Source organism: Castor canadensis, chromosome 8 (assembly GCF_047511655.1).
Source record: "Castor canadensis chromosome 8, mCasCan1.hap1v2, whole genome shotgun sequence".
NCBI classification, from domain to species: domain Eukaryota; kingdom Metazoa; phylum Chordata; class Mammalia; order Rodentia; family Castoridae; genus Castor; species Castor canadensis.
The window spans coordinates 53804270-53825051 of NC_133393.1; the positions used below are offsets into that span (position 1 = coordinate 53804270).

A 20782-nucleotide genomic window follows, 5' to 3' on the forward strand; every position below is an offset into this window, starting at 1 on the left:
CTACTGGGAGGTGATGTAACCTTTAAGAGGTAGAGCCTAGTGGGAGGTCTTAGGTCACAGAGGGTGCACCCTCAAAGGGGACAGTGGGATGACAGTACATTCCTTTCTCTCACTTCTCAGGGGATGTGAATTGAGCAGCTTCTTCCATTACATGCTCCCATGGTGACATGCTCTGCCTTGCCACAGGCCCCAAAGCACTGGGCCAACCAATGGTAAACTGAAACATCTGACACTATGAGCCAAAATAAGCCTTTCCTCTTTTTAAATTGATTGTTTCAGGTATTTGTTACAGGGATAGAAAGCTGACTGACACTAGCAGGAATAGGAATTGTTTAGGAATCCACAGCTGGCCACCCCAACATTCATACCAAAATTCTATTTCTCAATTGCCACCAATATGTGCACTTTAGACAAGCTGTGAAGCAAGATGAGGCTGGAGATTTCACAGCCCACAGATAATCTGGCTGAGGTAGACAGCCTGATGGAGAAGGCTCATGGTGGTGCCCCAGAGTTCTTTTAGGTTCCCATTCTGCTAGGATTTGAATTTTAATAATCAATATTTGTTCATATACACAGTTGACCCTCCATTATGTATGGGTTCTGCATCTGGAGAACATATACAGACTTTTTTCTTGTCATTATTTCCTATACAGTGCAGTATAACAACAACTATTTACATAGCATTTATATCATACTGGATATTACAAGTAATCTAGAGATGATTTAGAGTATATCAAGGATATGGACAGGCCCTATGCAAATACTGCACCATTTTATAAATAGGACTTGAGTGTCTACAAGTTTTGGTGTCTGTGAGGGGTCCTGGACCCAAATCCCACCAGATACTGACAGACAATGTATTTAATATACATTGTATTACAATAGTTTATGATAGATAATACACATACCATAAAATTCATCCCTTTTAAAGTGTACAATTCAATAGTTTTTAGTACAGTCACAGAGAGTTGTGCAACTATCTTTACAATATAACTTTAGAACATTTTCATCACTAATGAAAAATTATTTTGTAGAAGATTAATATTTTTAAGAAGTGGTTTGGTGATAAAATGATACATTAGTGAGTAGAGGACCACTGGACACATGCTAACAGACTAGGCTGCTGGACTCATGGGCAGGGTGGTTTCCTGCCTGCCTGCTTTCTGTTCCATAAGAGCTGTCTGTGTGGATGTTGGACTTGGGATTACCCTTTCCCATAAGGCACAGGCTCGTCCACAGAAGGGAACATGCACGGAATAAACACTGCTGGATGATGGCAATGGACTTTTTATTTTTACTGACATCAGTGATCTGATGTCATTCTGGATGGAAACCTACAACCATGGCACTGTGGTAATGCGCTCTGTGCTTTGCTGTGAGTCTTGCCATGCAGTCATCAGTTTGCTTACCCACACATGCACAAGCCTGCAAGTCTTAAGTCAGTTCTTCCTGGATTCCTCTAACTGATAGGAGAGCATCACCTGGCTCATGTCAGACATGCATATTCCTTAGACCCATTCCACAACTATGGAATGATCAGGATCTGCATTTAATTAAGAACCCCAGAATATCATTGGTACCCTAGTCACCAAGTGCTGGAGGGCCTGGAGTGAATGGTCTTATGGCCAGTGGATCTCCTCCCAATGCTGATGCTAATAAAATAATGCTATTTGAAAGTCAGAGAACCATTGGGAGTACATTGCAATCACAAGCATGGAAAGTTCTTCTAACGAACCAACATTTAGAGGGATATGTTGATACATCAGCCATGGTTATTCCAGGATGTGGGATTAAGACAAGTCTCACTCTCTTTAGCATTCTGTCATATCTGGAGTTTTTTGCTGATTTGTTTTACTGATGAACTCACATTACTTTTGTAATCAAGCAAGATTTTAAAAATATTTCTTTCAAATATGAATGCATTAGAAAGTCAAATGATTAGTCAATCCCTCATTGGTTAATAGCTAAGTACATTCTTTTCCTCTCTTTGCTGACACCTTGGCCAGCCCCTGGATTCTTGCCCACACCTACCTTAAGCCTCTTACCCTGGAGCCTCCCACAGCATGTGATGCAAATGCTTCTTTCACACAAGTTGAACACTGAAACAGTGATGGGTACATGTATATCTGCTCTGGGTCATCTGTATCCTCCATGGCTCAGAAGGCTCCATGTAGAGTGCTGAGACAGGGGCCACTGGTAGCTTTGCTGAAAAATGTGGTTCTCAAAGGGCAAAGTGACAGCCACATGCTTACCTCTGGAGAGCTCTCATTCTTATGTTGATAGTGAGGTATGAAAATGCTAGAGAGGCCTTGGAAAGGAGCTAGCCTAGCAAAAGCCAAGCAGAACTGTCTTTGAACAAAATTAACAAAAATATATTGGAACAATAATTAGAATTCTCTCCTATCAACACACTCTCTTAAAAAATGATAAATGAGTAGGAAAAAGCTACTTTGGCAGTGCCTTTCACAGCACCTACTACAGTGCTTCAGGGACAGTGTGGCCAAGTAAGCATGCAGAGATGGGGGTGGGGGAATTCTCTGTAGTAAACAGAAGCTGTCCTCTCTGCTAGGCTCTGAACCCCAGGCCATATCTGAATCATTTTCCATACAACTTTCCCTCTAACCTTGAGAATGTATTGGCCGATGGGCAAGAAAGTCCAGTCTTGTTTTACTTCCTACTGAGAAATTATTTTAATGACTCTAGAGTTATCACACATTATAATAACGTCTAAAGATATGAATTTATTGTGGGTTTGATATCTAAGTGGATCCATTTCAGCCCAAGCTGGGAGCTGAAATCGGGGACAGAGACAACTTGTTCCCTTTTTGACCACATCCTGATTCTGAAATGTGCTGACCTCACACATGTTTTTCTGTGCCTCGCTTTTCTGACCTGCAGAGTGGGAACAGTAGTAAGAATATCTACCTTAAAGGCTGCTGTAAGAACTAAATGATAGAAAAAGTTTGTAACATGCCTGGCATGTGTAAATGGGTGTTCACTGTCATCACTTATTGTGGTTTGTCCTCCAAGGGTTCACATGCTGGAAGCTTGGTCCCTAGTGAGATGGTGGAGCCTTTAAGAGGTAGGGCTTAGTAGCAGGTGAATAGGGCATAGGGACAACACCCTTGGAAGGAAGTAATACTGGCTTGAGGGAGTGAATCAGTTCTCCTGGGAGCAGGTTGTTATGAAGTGAGGCCACCCCATATGCATGGCCCCCTTTTCATGTGACCAATTACCTTTCCATTTCTCCGCCACATTGTGACGTAGTCAAGGGGCCCTTGCCTCAGGTATTTTGTTACAACAACAGAAAGCAGACTAACATATCATCTTCATCATTATTATTGCAATTGGATTAAGTCCCAAGGCAGTAGTATGCACCTCAATCCATGTTACCACTGACTGTTTTTAAATACATACTTATTGCAAAGACCCTGAAACTCATTTTTCCTTCAAGTGACACCCAACATGTACCACAATATCTTAGGTTAAGCTGACAGCAGACCACCTCATACTCATGTGCAGCCATTCACCAATTCAACCTTATCTGAACAACCAGGACTCATCATCCAGATGGTCTATCTCACTGGCAGACATAGAACCAAAGCTCTGAGGCCTGAATATACTCTTCATGCACATTACTGCCCCGCCCCCAACACACACACACTCACTGAGTTTGTTCCTACTCTTGAGGACATCCTCTAACAAAGAGGGTTTCTTCTAACAGCTGACATCCATATTTGTCTGAGCAAAAGTTGTAAAGAAGCAGAGAACCCTACTTTCTGGCCTAGGCAAGAGTGGTTCTTTCCTGCTCACACTGGTCTCTCTCTCCTGGTCTTGGGGCAGAGCTGGCTGCTGGGTAAAAGATGAGAGGGCCCTGCAACTGAAAGGCTCCCAGCAGAGTGTCAAAGACCTGACTCTATAAGCTAGCTTGTATGGCAGGAAAATTACCAGGTGTTAGAAAACAACTTGTAATTCAATTTCATAAAAAAGGAAAGTTGTAAAGTGGCATCTAAGGGATCCTACTGGAGGGAAAGTGGTTAGGAAAGAAGGGAGACAGGAAGGACACAGGAAGCAAGGCAGGAGAGAAGGGAAGAAAAGTAGAAGGGAGAAAGAAGGGAGAAGATATGGAGTAGCTGTTCATTTTTTCTTTACGTATTTTTATACTGATTCTTGTATTACAAAAGGCTTGTTTCATCTGCAATTTTCAAGAGAAGGGTAAGTAAGTAAATGAGATGCCATGCTAAAGCATGGACAACAGCTGGGTTTACGTGCCAGGAGAATAAAAAAGATTTCAACTCCTGCTCACTCATGCCTACAAGACCTGGCAAGGTACTGGTATCTACCTCACTCTCAAGATAGTCACAGCCCATAGTAAGGGTGCCACACACAGCACCCTTTATCAGGTACCAGGCACCAAGATGACTAAGGACATGGTCTCACTGTCTGGTTGGGCCCCACCGTGGCCTATTAGGTTCAGGTCACCATCTCTACTTTGCACACCCAGCTTGTAACTCATCAGAAAACACACGATTGCCTCATAGGCAGTCATGAGATTTCAAAGTAAGCCGTCTGACAGCTTTTCTGCACTCTGCATGCCTCTTCTTGTTCTGTACCTGCCCTGGAACTCTGAACACTTGTGGATGAAGATACATGTTCACATCTAACTCCTGGAGTATGGCATATTCCCAATGAGCTTGTGGAATGAGTGCGTTAGTTCACAGCACTACTGAGTAGCAATACCTGCTTTCCTTCCAGGTTCTTGCCAATGCACTACACTATTATTTTATTTTAGATAAGCCTTGCACATGGTATTTAATAAATGTCTGGTGAGTTAATGAGTGAGCATAACATGACCATGTACTAATATCAGAATAATTTAAGGCAGTGACAAAACACTGACCATCTGTGCAGGGAGAGAGTGTGAGCTCTTGGAACCTCACTCTAGTAGATGAAACCACAAACAAGAGTCCAGGAACCTTGAGGGAGTGCTATGTAACTGGATAGTTAGAAGACCTGTATAGATTTCAGTATAAAAAAGAATTTCAAATATTTTCTTAATGCTGGACACACATGTCCTTCTAAAGGAAGGTAGCTTTCTGTAAGTCAGGCTAAAACTTACTACTGGCAGAAGTATTGAATTTGGTTGCTATTTATTAAAATTTTTAATTTGCAAGCATACCAGCAATTGTACTTCTAATAACTTATCCTAAACTGTTTTCAAACCTAAAGTTACCTCCCATGAAAGCAGTTAATAATAGTTAAATAACTCTTAAGATATTTTCCCAGTTAATGTATCCCAACACCACTTAGCCTAACGACCACAAATACTAATTCAGGAATTCTAGTACTATTTTAAACATGTTCTAGCAACAATTAGTAGCTGTCAGCTCCCTGTGCTCAATTCTCTTTGACGCCAATTATCAGCACTAGGAGCCTACAGAGCACAAGAAAGAGAAATACACATGATGCAGAGAAATCATGAGGATTATACTCCACTCTGAACCTGAACTCACAAATTGAAGCAAAACCAGACAACAGACAGGAGTGGTTTTGAGTCTACTCATGTTCTGGTTTGTCCCAAGAAGGAGGAAAATTAGATGTGTATGATGACGTTTAACTCCTTCCAACACAACACAGGTAGGAACTTATTGCAAATTTCCTTGGTCTGTCCATTCTGTTAACCATACCTCATCTCAATGTTTTCACATTGATGTTTTCACATATGCACACTCAGAAAGACACACAGCATAGAGAATAGGATCCTCCCTGAAACCCACAAGTCTGGTGACCATCATCTGATTTGTTCCATGGGTGAGTGAAAAACAAAAAGTCAATTCCTGACTGAAAATTAATAAATATTGAATAATCAGAAGTGTGTGAAAAGTCAAAAGTGAGAATCTGCTAGAGCTGAAATTGAAACTCGTATATCTCCCAGATGATTAAAAAAATCAGCTTCTGAAAATTTATTATCAATAAATGTAAAACAAAAGTGGCAAAGGATTATAAATAAGTTATGCTTGCTAAACGTATCTGTTGCCAATCATCTTTTGATAACAGTATTCCACCAAGTGTGGACAGTTAAAAGGAGGACCTGAGGTCAAGTTGGAGCCTGGGCATGGGAGCAAATGATGACTATTTCAAGAACAGACTTGTGCCGATGCAGTCTACACCTTTCCTGTTAATCTCACATGAGAAGTCTAAAGTTGATTTTTCAAAAAGTGAACTCATCTTTGGTGGAAACAACTCAACTGTTCATTAGCAGACAAATGGAAAACAAGATGTGGTCTATCCATGTTAGCCTTTAAAAGAAGGAAATTCTGACACATGCTTCAATGTGATGCTCAGGAAATAAGCCAGTCACAAAAGGACAAAAATGTATGATTCATAGTGATAGGGGCAGAGGAGAGGGAATAGGGAGTTAATGTTTGAAGGGTTCAGAGTTTCAATTTGGGAAGAGGAAAAAATTCTGGAGATGGATGGTGGTGATGGTTACACAACCCATTTGAATGTACTTAAGGTTACTGACTTGTACACTTACAAATGGTTATGAAAGGATGACAGTATTTTAAGGCTTTTTTTTTTTTCGGTGGTACAGGAGTTTGAACTCAGGGCTTGCTAAGCAAGCGCTCTACCATTTGAGCTATTTCACCAGCCCATAAATGGTTAAGATGGTACATTTTATGCTAAAAAAAGAGAGAACTCACCTTTGAAGTTGCCGATGTACAGGCCAGGCAAGATCTAGAAGAGAGACAGAGGCATGAATGTCACATTCCCCAAACCCATGGTGCTGCTGGTGCAGACACAGGGTCCTCTCTCTAGCAGAGGCTGCACAGTCCCATCAGAGCCCTATCAGTCACCTGCCATACCTACTTCCCAGCCCCTCCCCTGAAAGAGGGCATAGGGGACCCCATCTCCAGGTTCTAGCTTGCCCATAGCACTGGGAAACCTGTTCAAAGGGCCTGTGGACAGATGCAGGCAATGCCCATCAACTCACTAAGCTCAGAACCTAGATGCAGGTGTCCCCCCAGTGCTGGGGGCACTTCTCTTACAGCCCTGGTGGACAACGCTTCAGTAACGTTGAAGAGCTTGTCCCTCTGATGGAATGTAAAGCCCCTTGGGCAGCAAATAAATATATATTTCTGACCAACCCTTCCTCTCCACTACCTTTTCCATATGGGCCATTTCTTGGCAAACCAAGATGGTGTTTTTCAGAAGCACCCCATGATTTGCAAAGCACCAAGGTAATTTTTATCTTGCCAGGCCTTTGCGTGGACACTATGAAATCCAAATACAGGTATACTCTGGAAGCTGTAAGAACAGAGCTTGCTGGTATAGCAGATACTGGGATATCCTGGCCATGCCCTCCTTAGCACCGCTCTGGCCCCTCTAGTCCCTATTTTACCCAGTCCCTCTGAGAAAGCCAAAAGTAGCCTGTGTCATGTCTTTCAAGTGCTTTGACTTCATCATGCATCTTTCTGACCACAGGCTGCTTTGCTACAAACCCCTAGCTTGGATAAAGTCAATGCAGGGGGTCTGCTGTAGCACCCTTCGGAGCCACAGAGGTAACCTCTGTGTGGCTAAACTCCGAGGCCACACAACATATTGACCAAACTGGGAATGAAAAGTGACCTGAATAGGGAACAGTCTGATCACCCTGTCTGGCTCAAAATCTAAGGACACAAAATTAGCCTGGAGAGTGCCCCATAGATCCCCTAGGTCAGTCACGGAAGTAACAGCAGGAAGTAGGCTGGATCAGCTTCGTAGATAAGAAATATGAGACATATCTCAGAGGAAAATAGCACCATCCACTGCAAAGGAGTTAAAACACTTGACAGGTCTTTTTTGAAACATAGTTTTTAGGATTCTCCTGAAAGGAAGGGTGGAGTATACTTCATCATTCCTGTTTTAAAACCTAACAATGCAAAATCATCTTGGAAACAGCTGCCTAGAGCTTTTTCACAACTGATCTCCCATTTCCCTGGGCCTCCCCTATTTTTATTAGGATGTAATATTAGATGCTAAAGGGCACACTTATCACAAGACTCTTTTGCCTGATGGTGACAAAGACTTCCTATGACCAAATATTAGTCAAACTCCTGAATTTTCTTCTCTACTAGGCCTTGTCCTTAACCCAGAGACCTGTGAACAAAGAACCCTCCTAAGCCAGGTTATGGAGACTCCTTGCTCCCTGGAATCACACCAAGCTCCTCTTCTTCTTAGTTATGTTCCATCCACTCCCTCACCCTGCTCCTTGGCTTTCAGTCCCCACGACTCCTGTTACATTGAGAGTTGAGTACAATCTCTAACCTGATACTACTGCCTTCAATAAAGTCTTGTCATTCTTAACAAGTGTCAGAATAATTTTTCTTTTCAGTAGTGACTACAAATGGCTCCATCTCCAAACAGTGACGATAATGGGTTAGAATGGACTACAATATGACATCTAGGTGGGTAAGTGTCTGTTGAGATCCTGTCATATGAGGGCACCGTGCTGTGCATTTAGGATGCAGGGATGACTGAGAGACATGGACCTGCCCTCATGGGGCTTCTCATGGAGGGAAGGTAGAGCTGATGTGACCACTCTGGGATCATGGATGTCCAGTAAGCAGTGATGCTCAGGGGATCTGCAGTCAGGAAAGGGGGAGGGGGTGGACAGTGGAGCAGTGTAATGGTCAGCCTGGAGAAAAAGACCTAGATTCACTGGGTAGGAACACAAGGGAGGCCAAAAGGAGGCAGCTGAACAGCTGGGAGGAGCTGGAATCATGCCGAGGACACTGCAACGACTAGACATTTTCAGGGCTCTAGGTTAAATGTCATGAAATGAAAAGCCACTAAAACATTTAAGATATGTGAGACTGTTAGATAGAAGACCCTAAGTGTTTTTACTTAATATGTCTTGGAAATGTCTTTTAAAAATGGAAAAGTAAAGTTGTTTGGGTAACACGTGCTTTCATCATCATGCCCACGGGGACCTTGCTTGAAATTGCACATAGGGTTTGCATGCTCTAACCATCTGCATGCTCTACTTCAATTTACCTTTTTGGGTTTTTTTTTTTTTAATCAAGAAGAATTATTTGGGGAAAAGATTATGGCTCATTTTTGCTTTTCTTCTTTGTATTTCTAATACCTTCTCTATTAAACATAAACTAATACATCTTATATTATTTTTAGAATAAAACAAAACCAAAACCAGAGCATGAGATTAGATCACCTGTGCACTCTAAATGCTCCAGATTATGTCTTCATGACTCCTAAATCCATCTTGGGAACTTAGTTCCAATCCTATCTTCAACTCCCTGATGCAATCTCTAAAACAATCCATCTGAGGAGGAAACCATGACCCAACAGTGACTACAGTCAGGCAGGGTACCCAGATGTCAGCATCCAGGTTTTGTAGGAAAGTAGCCCAATTTTTGGAAAAAAATAAATTTTTAAAACTCATTCAAATACTGAGATAAACAAATGAAACACATCTGTGGGATGACTATGCTCATGAACATACAGTTTATCTGATGCTTATATTGTATTTGTAAATAATTTACTTGCTAGCCCAGAAAGATCTGTTCTCAGACACCCCATGAGTGACAAAATCCATGGTCCTTTACATAAAATGATGTGGTGTTTGCACATAACCTATGCAAATTCTCCTATATACTTTAAATCATTTCTTGATGACCTACTATCCTGACATAATATAATTGCTATGTTAACAGTTGTTGCACTGTACAGTTTAAAAGAAAAGAAAAACAATCTGCACATATTCAGTACAGAAGTAGTAGACATCACAGGTCTAACTATGCAGTGCCAGGAATAGGGAACAATGTTCTAATGGAAAAAGACTGGGGAACTGTGAAATGGCAGAGGTAACTGCATTTGTGTAGATTCAGCTTAGTGCTCTTCATGCAGCAAATTCAAGTTTTGGTTTTAGAACTTTCTGGATATTGTTTTTCAATCTTCTTTTAATCTACCTTTGGTTGAATTAGTAGATGTGGAACCCACAGATAACAAGGGTTGATTATATTTTTCTAAACTCGTTTGGTTTACCAATGGATATGTATTCAAGTAAATTTTTTTAATGAATACACGAGCAAATAAACAATGTTAACAGGATGGGAGAAGGCAAAACAATGAAGGAAGAGACATGAAAACTGATAGTTGGCGAAGTGTGATGAAAGCACAATCAGAGAGATCAAATGTTCCACTTCTGTCCTAAGTGGGTTTCCATGTGGGAAACAGTGACCAGAAACATCAGCGGCATCGGGGCAGTGTGGGAGCAGAGCAGGGGCCAAACTGGTGCTGAAGGAGAACACTAGGAAAGTCAGAAAGTCTGCACAAACAGGCAACTTACTGCAAATAAGTTAAGATGGGTATTATATACGCATTTAAAATACTTTTAAGAATTGTGAAGAGAGGACAGAGTTGTGACAATCAACTTTTAACTCTTTTTTCCAGACTAGGAAAGTGAGCTAGGATTTCAAGGGCTGAAAATAGAAAACAAATTTCTCATCCCCTTTTCTGTAGTCAGATTCTGGTTCTTTTCCATATAAAATTATAAAGACAAGATCAAGGAAGTCTGGTACCTGAATACTAAGTAAAAGTCCATGAACAAATTTCTATAAGTCAGCTTCATTAAAAAAAATGTGACCCATCTACTTTCCTGATAGTATTATTGATGATAATCCCTTAGTACAGAGAAAGAGAAAAATGAAATGATTTTCCAGCAGGAAGACAGCTTATAGAGGAGTTTGGGGAAGAAAGAGTGCTCATCTGGGACAACATGGCTGACCAGCCAAGGCACAAGGCAGGAGCAAGAACAGGGTGGGAGTGAAACCACTGACACCTGGCAGAATTAACAAGTTTGTGATTTGGGAATGTCTTAAAAGAATAAGCACTGAATTGGTCCTAATGATGTTTGGCCCTTGAAGCCATCATTCTTTCTCTCTGACAGGGATACCCTACCCCATCAGTCACTTAAGAGGCCCCTTTTACCTCATGTCTCCCACAAGATGATAGTTTCTAGGGAAGAGTCTCCTAACCACTAAACTTCCTGCAATACTCTCTTCTTTTACCTAGTTTTATTTCTTCAAAACATTCATCAGTATCTGAAATGGTTTTACTTATCTGTTTCCTTTCTGACTAACCTTGAGGAATGGGGCCATGCCTTAGTCTATTTTCTGTTGCTATAGTAGAACTCTTGAGCCTGGGAAGCTTGTAAAGGAAAGAAATTTATTTTGGCTCAAGGTCTGGAAGACCCGGAGCATGGTACAGCATCTGATCAGCTTCTGGTCAGGGCTTTCTGGCAGATGGCCAAGCTGTTGCATGTGGAAGAGAGACAAGAGGGCTGAACTACAGTAGCAAACATAGCTCTGTGTGACAAAAAACAATCCATTCATTAGGGTTCATTTTCATTTCCCACCACCTCTCAATATCATTATTTTGAGGATCAAGACACAGCATATATTTTTGTCAGGTCAAACCATATTCAAACCAAAGTAGGACACACCTTGTTCACTGATTGTGTCCCCCAACGTGTCCCAGCATCGGGCACACTAAGAGATAATCAGTGAATAAATGGTGGTGAAACAGCAGAAATCACATAGGAACAGGTTCTCTGGTATTCTTCTGGTCCAAAAGATCTCTATTCTCTGTTATAAGACTGGGCATAGGCAATGAAGGCAGAATCCTGCAGACACATTTTGAGATCCACTAAAGACTCCTATGGCTGATGATTCCTCTTGGTCAATATCCTTTATACCCACATATTACACTGTACTAACAATCATTATCTTCAAAAACATATTTATGCCCAAAAGAATACTGATTTTAAGGCAGGAAATATTTTGAGTTTATTTTTAAACATTTCCTTTAGTACTTCAGGATGCAAAGAAATCTAAGAACTCTACCCAAACAGATATATGAGATAAATTCCTGATCAAGCAGCCAGTAATACAAGGCCATGTGTGTGGGGTGAGGCTGAATCTTAATTCTTCCTAGGTCAGAAAGAGCTTTCTGGGATTCAAAGCCAGGGATGAATGGGGAAATTTTTGGTGGATTCCCTGACGGGTTAAATGTCACTTTCTTAATGTCAGTTGGCCATAGACTTATGCAGAGTATAAAGGGAAAAATCTGAGAATACACTCATGTGTTCTTACAACATTGCCTTAAATATCTGTTCTGTTAAGTGTGGTGATGAACACCTGCAATCCAGCTACTTGGGAGGCTAAAGCAGGAGAATCACAAGTTTGAGGTCAACTTATGCTACTTAGCAAAACCATGTCTCAAAAGAAAGTAAAAAGGGCCAGGGAAGTAGCTCAGTGGTAGAGTGTTTATCTCACATGTTGGAGGCCCTGGGTTCAATCTCCAGTACCCCAGAAAAGAAGAAATGAGAAAGCATTCAAAAGGTGATGGAGAGAAAAGAACAGAGACGACCATTGTCCAACGTCCAGCCCTAAGCAGTGGCTGTGTGTTCACCTCCTGCATATTTTCCATGATAACATCTAGTGCAGTGCCTTGACAAAAGCAGGTATCCAGTTAATACAATGTGATGAACAGATGACTGGATGAATAAATGAATTACAAAGGCAACAAAGTCACTGGGTGTCAGGTGGAAGAGCAGCATTTAGTATCATAAAGATGCTAGATTGTCCAGCTTCTTCCTCTAATGAAACAGTACTTCTGAAACTGTTAAGCCCTATTTCACTTCATGATACCTATAAAGGACCAAATCACACAGGCCTCAGGAGATTCTGAGACTGAGAACCCTAGACCAGTGATCCTCAATTGAAGACAAATTTGCTGGCCCCAAGGGAACATCTGTCAATGTCTGGAAACATTTTTGGTTGTCCCACTGTGAGGGTAGGATACAAATGGTATCTACTGGATGCCGCCCAGGGATGTTGCTAAACTTCCTATAATGCACAGGACAGTCACCACAAAAATAATGATCGAGCCCCAATGTTAACTGTGCAAGTTGTTGAGGAACATTTCTCTCTTTTGGAGTTCATATTTCCCTTGAACCATACTGTTTCTTGACTGTACTCCCTTATCTTTCTATGGAAGAAAGAGTTATTCTAAAACAGGTATCAGCCACATCCAAAGCTTGATGCAGCACTGCAACCAGTGCTTGGAAAAATCCAAGAACACCAGTAATGGAGCATATTTACTAATTTACGGTCTGCAAAAATATCATCCAATAAATTTTCATTGGCTTCTCTGAAGAACTCAAGTAGAACTGATACCTTCTAGGTACCAGCTGTACTCATTTTAGAGCAAATAAGGAGACTGGATTAAGCTAACCACTGAAGGTCTTTTAGTTGTAAACATCTATGAATCCTGGAAGAGAAAGAAAATAAATCTCAGAAACATTAAGTTGTTTGTTCAAGAACACAAATGAGCAGAGTGGCAGCGATGCATCAGATGACGCTTCTCATGGAAAATGGATATAATTGAAAAGTAGACCTTCCATTACCATTTCCCAAGAAATATCAGGACAACATCCATTCTCACTAGGCAGGGTGCCTACAGAGAGCACTGAACAGGGAGGATGGAACAGGCCACAGCCAAGTGGCTCAGTGTTTAATGAGCTGAACCACTCTAGCAATCAGCATTCACAACCCTAGAATGGCAGGGCTTCTGACACTTTAAGTCATTAGTTGAAGCCGATCAAGCAACAGGGATGCATGTGAGAAGTATTCTGGGCAGCTTTCTCTGACATCATGTTTGCCTAGACAGACAAGGGTTTTTGTGTGTGTTGTGTTGTAATTGGGTTTGAACTCAGAATCTCGTGCTTTCTAGGCAAGTGATCTACCACTTAAGCCATGCCCCCAGACCTTTTTGCTTAGTTTATTTTTCAGATAGGGTCTCACTTTTGCCCAGGGCCAGCTTCAAATTGCAATTCCTCCATATCACCTGCATTATATGGGATTACAGACAAGCAGCACCATACCTGGTTTGTGTTGCTAACTTTTTGCCCAGGCTGGCCAACCCTCCCACCTCTGCCTTCTGCATAGCTGCATTGCTTTTGCTTTGTTTTTAATGAGGCATTCCAGTACTTAAAGACTCATAAGATGATAGTGAGGATAGGAGTTTTACATATAGGTCCTCCCCTAAAAGATGTGTGGGGGGGTCAAGACCCTTGAGAGAACTTTGAGTCAACTAGGAATTTTCAAAGGCTTCACAGAAACATGGCATTTGCATGAAATAGCCTGTTTCCTTTTCCCCTAATATTATCAACAACATTTACTAGACTGAGCTCTGAGCATAGTGAGACACTCTATCTTGTAAGCCAGACCACCTGGCATATGAGTCCAGGCTTTGCCACTTATTAGATGTGTGACCTAGGTACATCCCTTAAACTCTGTACACCTCATCTGCAAAACTGTCATGGAATAAGTAGCACCTACTTCATAGGGCTGGGTCAGAAGCAGATGAGTTACTGTGTGGTAAAGTACTCCAAAGGGGACTGACACAACTTAAGCTCATTACAGTTTTGGCAAGCTCAGATCATCTATTTGGGACTTGCATAAAAAGCATTGAAAAGACAATTCTACTTACCTTACCTTTTACCCCTTTGTTATCAGTATCAAATATGAAGGAAGGGAAGAGTTTTACAATTAATCTCAAACTATGGGGATCTTTTAAGGTTATTTTTCAGGGACTTCAAAATTCACTTGGAATGAACTGACATCCTTGCTCAAAGGAAAGACTTCTACTGTCTTTGAAATCTATGAGAACTAGGATTCAAATCTGGTTCTACCACTTCTTGCATTAAGATCTAATCTTAATGCCCGTTCTGTACAATGAGGATAAGACAGCCTTACCTCATGGGTCCATGGAGAGGCTTAGATTTTATAAAGTGCAGGCATGTGATTGATGGCTCAAAAAATAACAGACCAAACTGCTATGCTGCCTACTACTATTTCCTCTCATCTTCAATTGGACAGAATATACAAACTTGTTTCTCTCACATCCTCTGTATAGCACCGAGGAGACTGGTACACACTGATGAAAAGATCCACCACAGAGAGGTGAAATATAAATAAAAACTGTGATCCCCAAGCAATCAAGAGTGGAATCTATTGTTTAGTTCACAAATGTTCTTTTGCCAAGGGTGATCAATTTGTATGAGATGAGAAAGAAATTTTGTCCCAGAAACCTCAGGGTAAACACACTCTGGGTTATGTTTTTAATTCTAATGACATAATGCATTTTCATGTACAAATGTTCTTAGAAATCCATTTCTATAGTTAGTACCTTCCACTCATTCTGCAAATCAATTGCTCTTTTGTCTTTTTTACAGTTGGGGAAACTAGGAAGCCCTGTTCTGAGTTACACAACAATAAATGGAGAAGCTCTAGGTTAGTCTCTTAGTTGCTAGCTTCCAAAGATTTACTTTACCACTACCTAACCTTGTAATCTGGAGTAATTCCTTTTGACTTCAGGTTAAACAAGTTTACTTTAGTTGGACTTTTGCCTAGATTGAAGCCTAGATTTAAACACATCTTCTACTTTCCCCACTCTCAGGAAACTGCTTTTCTTAACTTTTGAATCTGTAGTCCTCCACCTTGAATTTGTTTTCTTTCTGCTTCTGTCTGTGTATTTCTCTCACACAGACTTAAACACACAAACAATAACAACCTGTCTTGTGCAGTATAGTGGTCATTATCCACAGAGTATACTAAACTCTTAAAACGTAGCTAGCCCCCAAAGAAATGTGATTTTAGTATAAAATATACACTAGACTTTGAAGACCACACAGAAAAAAGTTGCAAAATACCCCATGAATAATTTTATATATCGGTTACATGTAGAAATGACAATTTTTTTTGTGGTACTGGGATTTGAACTCAGGGCCCACAAATTGAGCCACTCCACCAACCTTTTTTTGTGATGAGTTTTTTTTTTTTTTAAATAGGGTCTCTTGAACTATTTGCCTAAGCTAGCTTTGCACTACCATCCTCCAGATCGCTACTTCCTAAGTAGCTAGGATTACAGGCATGAGCATCCGGCAAAATGACAATATTTTTAATACATTCAGTTGACTAAATTTTTTTCTTCAAGTGACTTCACATGTTCCTTTTTTACTTTTTAATGTGGCTACTAGAAAATGTAAATTACATACATGGCTCATGCTATAGTTCTACTGGGCAAGCACTGATCAACACTGAAGGTTCTATTTAGGAACTTTGTGTCCTGTCACTGAACTCCTCTTCCTCCTCTCTAAGTAGCACAACATTGCACATAGCAAGTACACAAGCAGTAGGTATCAAATCAATGAAGTGTCTAAATCTCTCTGTACACGCTTTTCTATTTCTACATTGGAGATTGTGTCTCTGTTTTCAAGATAATTATTATTTTCAAGACAATAAAATAGTCAAGAAATTTATTACATTGAAAGATAAAAAGCATGATATGAATGTTGAAAAGCATGAAACTAATTTTGATTCCCTAGGCAATCATTTGTGTTCCTAAATCTATTCTTTGAATTGCAGTTCAAAAATAATACAAATTAAATGTAGAAAAAAGATGGGCCAATGAACAACTCAAGTGGGGAAGACTGGAAATACCAAAGAAAAGCTGAGGTAGGGCCACAATCTGTGGGAAGGCAAATACCACCCTAAAACCTGTAATGAATATCTTCATTGTTCTAATTTAAAATACAGAAGACTGATGATAATGATGAATACCAGGGCTAATGGGGACATAATGCAAGTATTTATCCAAGAGAGGGAGTCTGATTCAAACTTGATCACTAGCCAAAAAGGAAAAAAAAAAAAAAAAAGTTCTGGTCACCAAAATACCTCAGGCTCAAAATATACAACAGTTTTTTCATGAATGGGATTCCAGCACACAACAGACTTGAGGGCAGATAAAAAATCAAGTATGTATGCAGGACTCACCCATTACACTTTTCCTTCCCTACCTTGAATCCCCACTTTCACATTCCTGAAGAAAGACTCAAAAGACTGCCAACCCCACTCCTGGGGAAGAAAGAGAAAGAAAGAAAAAGAGAGGAAAGAAGAAAAGAGGGGAGTGGAGAAGGAGAGAGGGAAGGGAAGGGAGGAAAAAAAAAAACCAAGTCACATTGTTATACCTACCCAATATGGAAGCTAAAGTTTTGTGGAGATGTGGGTGGGATGGAATAAAATGTTGGAACAGAAGCCCAAGACCAGACAGTGATCTAATTCATGGCCATTTCAAAGACCTGTAAAGAGGAACTTATCTTTGTCGAGGGCTTTTAAGCCTTGTAAAAATTTCCTTCTAACCAGCAAGAATCAAATTAGAAAATCCTTAACCTTGAGATTAATACAAAAATACCTCAAGCAGCTTCACTACCAGAACTGGAATCCTGCGCCTTCCTTCCCTTGACAGGAAAGGCACAGACCACAGCACACCTAGGAAGGGGGTGTGAGGGCTTGGAAGACAGGTGGGGGCCAGAACAGAGGCAAAGAAAGCAACAGAGATTTTCTAGAAGGCGTCAAGAGCACAAGCAATCGGCCAACAGGTTGCCCTAGAAGAAGCCACAACTCTGAATCTATTCTCTTATGATGTTACTGAAAAACACCAGCTCAGTTCTTAGGCTTCTGTCAACTTCTCCACCACTAAAACTTGTCTGTGCACACATGCACACAAATATGGGGAGAAAAGAGGAAATGTCAGAAGACGCCCATCAACAGCAGTTTACTAATGATGTGGGTGGTGAGGCTTCAAGAGCCTAGTTGGGAGGGAGGAGAGAAGAGAAACCACATCCATTCGGAGCCCAGCAAGATCTCAGAAGCACCAGCATCAACACTTTTAAAGGGCACAGCTCCTTTCAGCCACAAAACGCGCCGGCGGGCGGGGCAGGCGGTGTGGGGGGGTGCTTACCCGGAAGCTGGCGGGGGGTGGAGTGGGGGAACACCCCCGAAACACAGGACATCGCGATCATAGCCCCAAATATGCCGCAGCCTCCCGCCCCTCTCCCCGCTGCCGGAAAGTGCACAGGGTCCAATCCGGGTGGGACCGTGTCCCGGGGATCAGGTGGGCTGCACCTGCTTCCCTGCCCTCGGGGCGAGGATTGGGCGATCCCAGCGCCGGGAGGGGAGGCTGAGAAGTCCAGGCAAACCAGCAGGAAGGACGGAGACACGTTACCTTGTTCATCCCATTCCCCATGGTGACGGATCGCGCTCTAGCGCGCTGGGCACTGCGCTCGCGACTCGCTAGTGGCCGGCTCTGGTGACAGGCCACCGCGGGAGGGGAGGGTGGGGCGCGGGAGGCGCTAGCAGGGCGTTAGTGCTCCGGCAAACAAGGACAATGGGAATCGTCCGGGCGGGCCTGCGCGACTCGGGGGTCTCCGGGGACCTGGCATGATGGCAGGGCTTCCCGCTCAACTGCCAGGAACTTCCCGGCGCTAGCCGGGTAGAGGTGCCGACGCTTTTGCCGGGAAATGGTCTCGCTTTGCGGGTCCCCGCCCCCGCCCGCACCCTGGGACTTGTAGTCGGATTCCCGGTGGCCGCGCCCCCGCGCACCAAGGCGCCTAGGCGGTCTCGGGGATCCAGTGCGCACGCGCAGCCTGAGCCACAGCCGGGAGCTCCCAGGGTCCTGGCTGTGCAGGGCCGGGCGGGCGCGCAGGCGCAGTCTGGGGCCTTGGTGGCGGCGAGGCAGGAAGCAGGTCCTAAGGTCACAGATCCTGGAGTCCCCACTGGCCTTTTCCCGTGGGCCACTTGGGGGCTTGTTACCAGCAGTCTCTGCCCTGCCCTGATGGCCTCGATCAAGCAGGTGCTAATCAGAACCCTGGTCTTCGGGGTTCTCCTGTCTGGGTTTTCTGAGCGCGACTGATAAATTTAGGACGGGAATTCCTGCGGCCCTGCCCCGCCCACCAAGACCGAGAAGGCTCACGCGGCGCGGAAAGGTGGGCGACATGACTCACCTCCGCGAAGACCTCTGACTGCCTTCATTGGGAAAGCAGATGGCCGGCTGTCTGACCTCATATCTCGTGGCGCTAGATGGTTGTGCCCCCTTCATGAGACTATGGTCTAGAGCATAGATGTGTTGATGGACTTGCTTCTGAACAGTACCCATCCTCCCTTGGGAACGTGTCTGAGTTGTGGCTATCTTTATAACCTTAGCAGAATTTGTTTTTGGTGTTCTGTCAGCCTTACTAATGTCTGAAATGCATCCTTACTAAATTCTTAAATTCTGAGTCTAAGAGGCTCAGAATTCATTTTTTGTATCCTTAACAATGCTCAGCATAAGTGCTTAAAAAGTATTTTTTGAATGAAGCAATGCATTCAGCTGACATGGCATGGCTCATGTCTGTTGACCCCATTTCATCTGTCCTTCCTTGCTCATTGGATTACAGCCTCATCTGCCTTCTGTGTGTTCCTGAGACTTGTCAGGTTTGGTCCTGCCAGGGGCCTGTGCTGTGCTGGGCCTTCTTACCCAGACATCATTCCCAGCTCTTCGCGTAACTTCTCTTGTCTTTAAGGTCTCTGCTGAAATATTATCTCTTCAAACAGGCTTTTTCTGATAACCCAACTTAAAAGTCGATGTTGTAGTTGCTATCACAATTACTCTGTTATTTTTTCATAGCACTTAGGACCAGAAATTATCATTTGGTTATTTTTTATCCATCTCACTAGACAACAGCCTTCCAAGAAAGACCCTGTCTAATTTATTACTGTAGCTATGTGACCTGACACAAAATAGGGATTTACCAAACTTTTGCCAAATTAATGAATTCTTATGGACTGAGAAAACAAGGAGGCTCTGAGTAAAAGAAAGTTTTAGAAAAAGAATGTTAACATTTTGGGAAGAGCTTGCAGACTCCATCTAACATCATTTTTCTCCTTGTATACAAAATCGGGTTGTGTAGGAACCTCCCATGCAATGTGCACTTGCATTGTTCCCATAGACAGAGTGGGACTCAGACCTAGCAGTGCGCTTTTTGCCCCTTGTTCTGAGGCTGTTTCTTCCCTATTACCTTCACTTCCTTTTCTTCCTCCTGGCTCCCAGGCCCATGGACAGCATGTACCCTACCCTTTGCACCACACTGTCATTATGTCATTTTTCCTACTGTCCTACTTAGGGACAACACAACATGGTTTACGAACTACTGCTGGAATCCCAAGACCAGCCTTTATCCCTAACTCTCAAAGTGATCTTGGGCAAGTTGACCACCTTTTCTCAGCCAGCTTTATCCTCTTTAAAAGGAAAGCACTGGACTGTGAATTTTTGCAGATCCAATCCAGCAATTAAGAATTATTTCTGTTCCCCCCTCCTCCCCCCACACTTTCCTTGGGCCATTGTTTCCAATAGTTAGATGAATTTTTCAAAGCACCAGGAGTTCACAAGTTGATACTTGCCCATAAATAACAAATCCAAACCCTGTTTTCCTTTTGTCACCCATTTAAAACATTTTTTTCACTAATTCCTGCTCTTCTTTTAAATTTATTTTTCTAGTTCAAAAAATCAGCTCAACAGTTCCTTAGAACCTTGTCTCCTAAGTCAAAAATCAGCACTGTGGCCTGCATTCAGTGTGGCTCTAGAATGGGAAAAAGATGAGTAATACCAGGAGTTGAAAGAGTTAGATTTTTCATTTCTTTTTTGGGGGAAGGGGTTCCTTCACAAGAAACTGTCTCTCTTCACTTCCCTCCACCCTAACTCTACTACCTAGCCCCAACTCCCTCCATCATAACAAAATAATTACCAGCTTTTCATTTGTTGGAATTCTGTGACTTTTGCTTTCTAGGTCCTGAGTATGGAGAGGAGGAAAGGAAGGAAAACTCCTAAGCAAACTAGCATG

The 20782-nt window shown here is 42.3% G+C and overlaps 1 protein-coding gene across 8 annotated transcripts in view; it reads right to left on the bottom strand.

The window, feature by feature from the left end:
- Positions 1 to 18513, bottom strand: part of Dusp22 (dual specificity phosphatase 22) — a 57356-nt gene extending 38843 nt beyond the window's left edge. For 2 of the 8 annotated variants that reach the window (XR_012450792.1, XM_074083004.1), the window contains exons 1-2: positions 18130 to 18506; positions 6705 to 6738 (exon numbers count right to left, since the gene is read on the bottom strand). Coding sequence is in view for 3 of the 8 variants with exons in the window: in XM_074083004.1 (XP_073939105.1) it covers positions 6705 to 6738; positions 18130 to 18150 (55 nt within the window). In the remaining 5 variants the exon portion in view is untranslated. Of the gene's footprint in view, positions 1 to 6704; positions 6739 to 17865; positions 18074 to 18129 lie in introns of those variants that run through there. The other 6 variants (XM_074083010.1, XM_074083005.1, XM_074083008.1 and 3 more) reach the window with 6 other exon arrangements.
- Between the last annotated feature and the right edge of the window lie 2269 nt (positions 18514 to 20782).